Source organism: Peromyscus eremicus, chromosome 8a (genome assembly GCF_949786415.1).
Source record: "Peromyscus eremicus chromosome 8a, PerEre_H2_v1, whole genome shotgun sequence".
Classification (NCBI taxonomy): Eukaryota; Metazoa; Chordata; class Mammalia; order Rodentia; family Cricetidae; genus Peromyscus; species Peromyscus eremicus.
The window spans coordinates 82,767,453-82,769,008 of NC_081423.1; the positions used below are offsets into that span (position 1 = coordinate 82,767,453).

At 51.9% G+C, this 1,556-nt stretch overlaps 1 protein-coding gene across 3 annotated transcripts in view; it reads left to right on the top strand.

Annotated features, from left to right (window-relative positions):
* Gast (gastrin) overlaps positions 1 to 438 on the top strand; it is a 3,211-nt gene extending 2,773 nt beyond the window's left edge. For all 3 annotated transcript variants that reach the window (XM_059269726.1, XM_059269725.1, XM_059269727.1), the window contains exons 2-3: positions 1 to 136; positions 249 to 438. The exon at positions 1 to 136 is cut by the window's left edge and continues 80 nt beyond it. In XM_059269726.1, coding sequence (XP_059125709.1) covers positions 1 to 136; positions 249 to 352 — 240 coding nt within the window. In that variant the 3' untranslated portion in view covers positions 353 to 438. The remainder of the gene's footprint in view (positions 137 to 248) is intronic.
* The last annotated feature ends 1,118 nt before the right edge of the window (positions 439 to 1,556 follow it).

Below are 1,556 nucleotides of genomic sequence, written 5' to 3' on the forward strand. Positions count from 1 at the left end.
CACTCCCAGCTACAGGATGCATCCTCTGGACCAGGGACCAACGGGGGCCTGGAACCACACCAGCTGGACCAGCTGGGCCCAGCCTCTCACCATCGAAGGCAGCTGGGGCCACAGGGTCCTCAATACTTCATAACAGGTAGTAGCTGCTGACCCAGTCAGATTTGGCCATGGTTCCCCCATCCTGGCCTCACAGTTTCCTGGAGACTAGGCCTCTCCCTCTCCATTCTCACTTCCTGTCACCTCCTCAGACCTGTCCAAGAAGCAGAGGCCATGGATGGAGGAAGAAGAAGAGGCATATGGATGGATGGACTTTGGCCGCCGCAGTGCTGAGGAAGGGGACCCTCGTAACTAACAACAATCATCCAGAGCCCAGCCATCTCCAGCCACGCCCAGCTCAGTCCTTGCAAAACATAAAAAAATAAACTAGCTTCCAGTGTATCACTGAGTCATGTCCTGTGTTTGACCGGAGAGGGGTTGAGGCAGGAGACAGACGTGCACTCAACTCTCCCTCCTGCCTCTGAGTGGCAGAGACCAGACAGTAGCACTGAACAGGACTCTACCTGGGTGGGGCTGGAGAGATGGTCAGAGGTTAAAAGTGCTTACTGCTCTTTCAGAGGACCCTGGTTCGGTTCTCAGCATCTATATCAGGTGGCCTGTAACCCCAGTTCCAGGGAATCAAACCTTCTCACCTCCATGGACACCGGCACTCACATGCACCTACACACATAAACACATAGTTAAAAAAAAACAAAATATCTTCAAAACAAAATAAAAGATAAATCAAAATGTGTCACTCTTAGTTGAAACCTCCCAAGGCTGCCCGTTCCATTTACAATGAGCCCGGGACTCCATTCTAGAGCCCCGTGCTGGCTCAGCTGCCTTCTTCCTGCCCTGGAGAATCCAGTCTTCCGCCTCTCTTCTTTTCCTTTCCTCACACAGACACATATGCTCCTTCCGGCTCCTCGGTCCTCAGTGTTCCCAGCTCCTGGAATGTTCTCCTCTCAGACCAAACAAGGCAGGCTCCCCTTCCTCCTTGAGGTGTCCCCCGGAGATCTGCCCTTTCTGCTCCTCGTCCTTCATACACATTTCACATGTGCAGTTGGTTTCTTGCCCACGTCTGCCTTCTCAGCAAGGTGGGAAGCCAGGCATGGGGCCACAAGTTCCTCTTCCCGATAGGTCCGTGTCAGACTCGCAGGTGAATGGCTGGCACAGTTTTTGTGTCTTATCCTTAGCCTTTTCTTGTTCTTCTACCTGTCAACAGGTAGGTGGTGGTGCACGCCTTTAATCCCAGCACTCAGGAGGCAGACCCAGGCGGATCTCTGTGAGTTCGAGGCCAGCCTGGGCTACCAAGTAAGTTCCAGGAAAGGCGCAAAGCTACACAGAGAAACCCTGTCTTAAAAAACAAAACGAAACAAAAAAACAACAACAAAAAACAGATTGCTAGCAGGTCATCAGTTTACCTGAGGGCTAAAGAGAAGGATTCCTGCCTCTACCCATCAGAGGTTCACAGCTAGAGCTCTGGAATAAAAGACCCCAAGAGAAAAGCAAACAAGCCC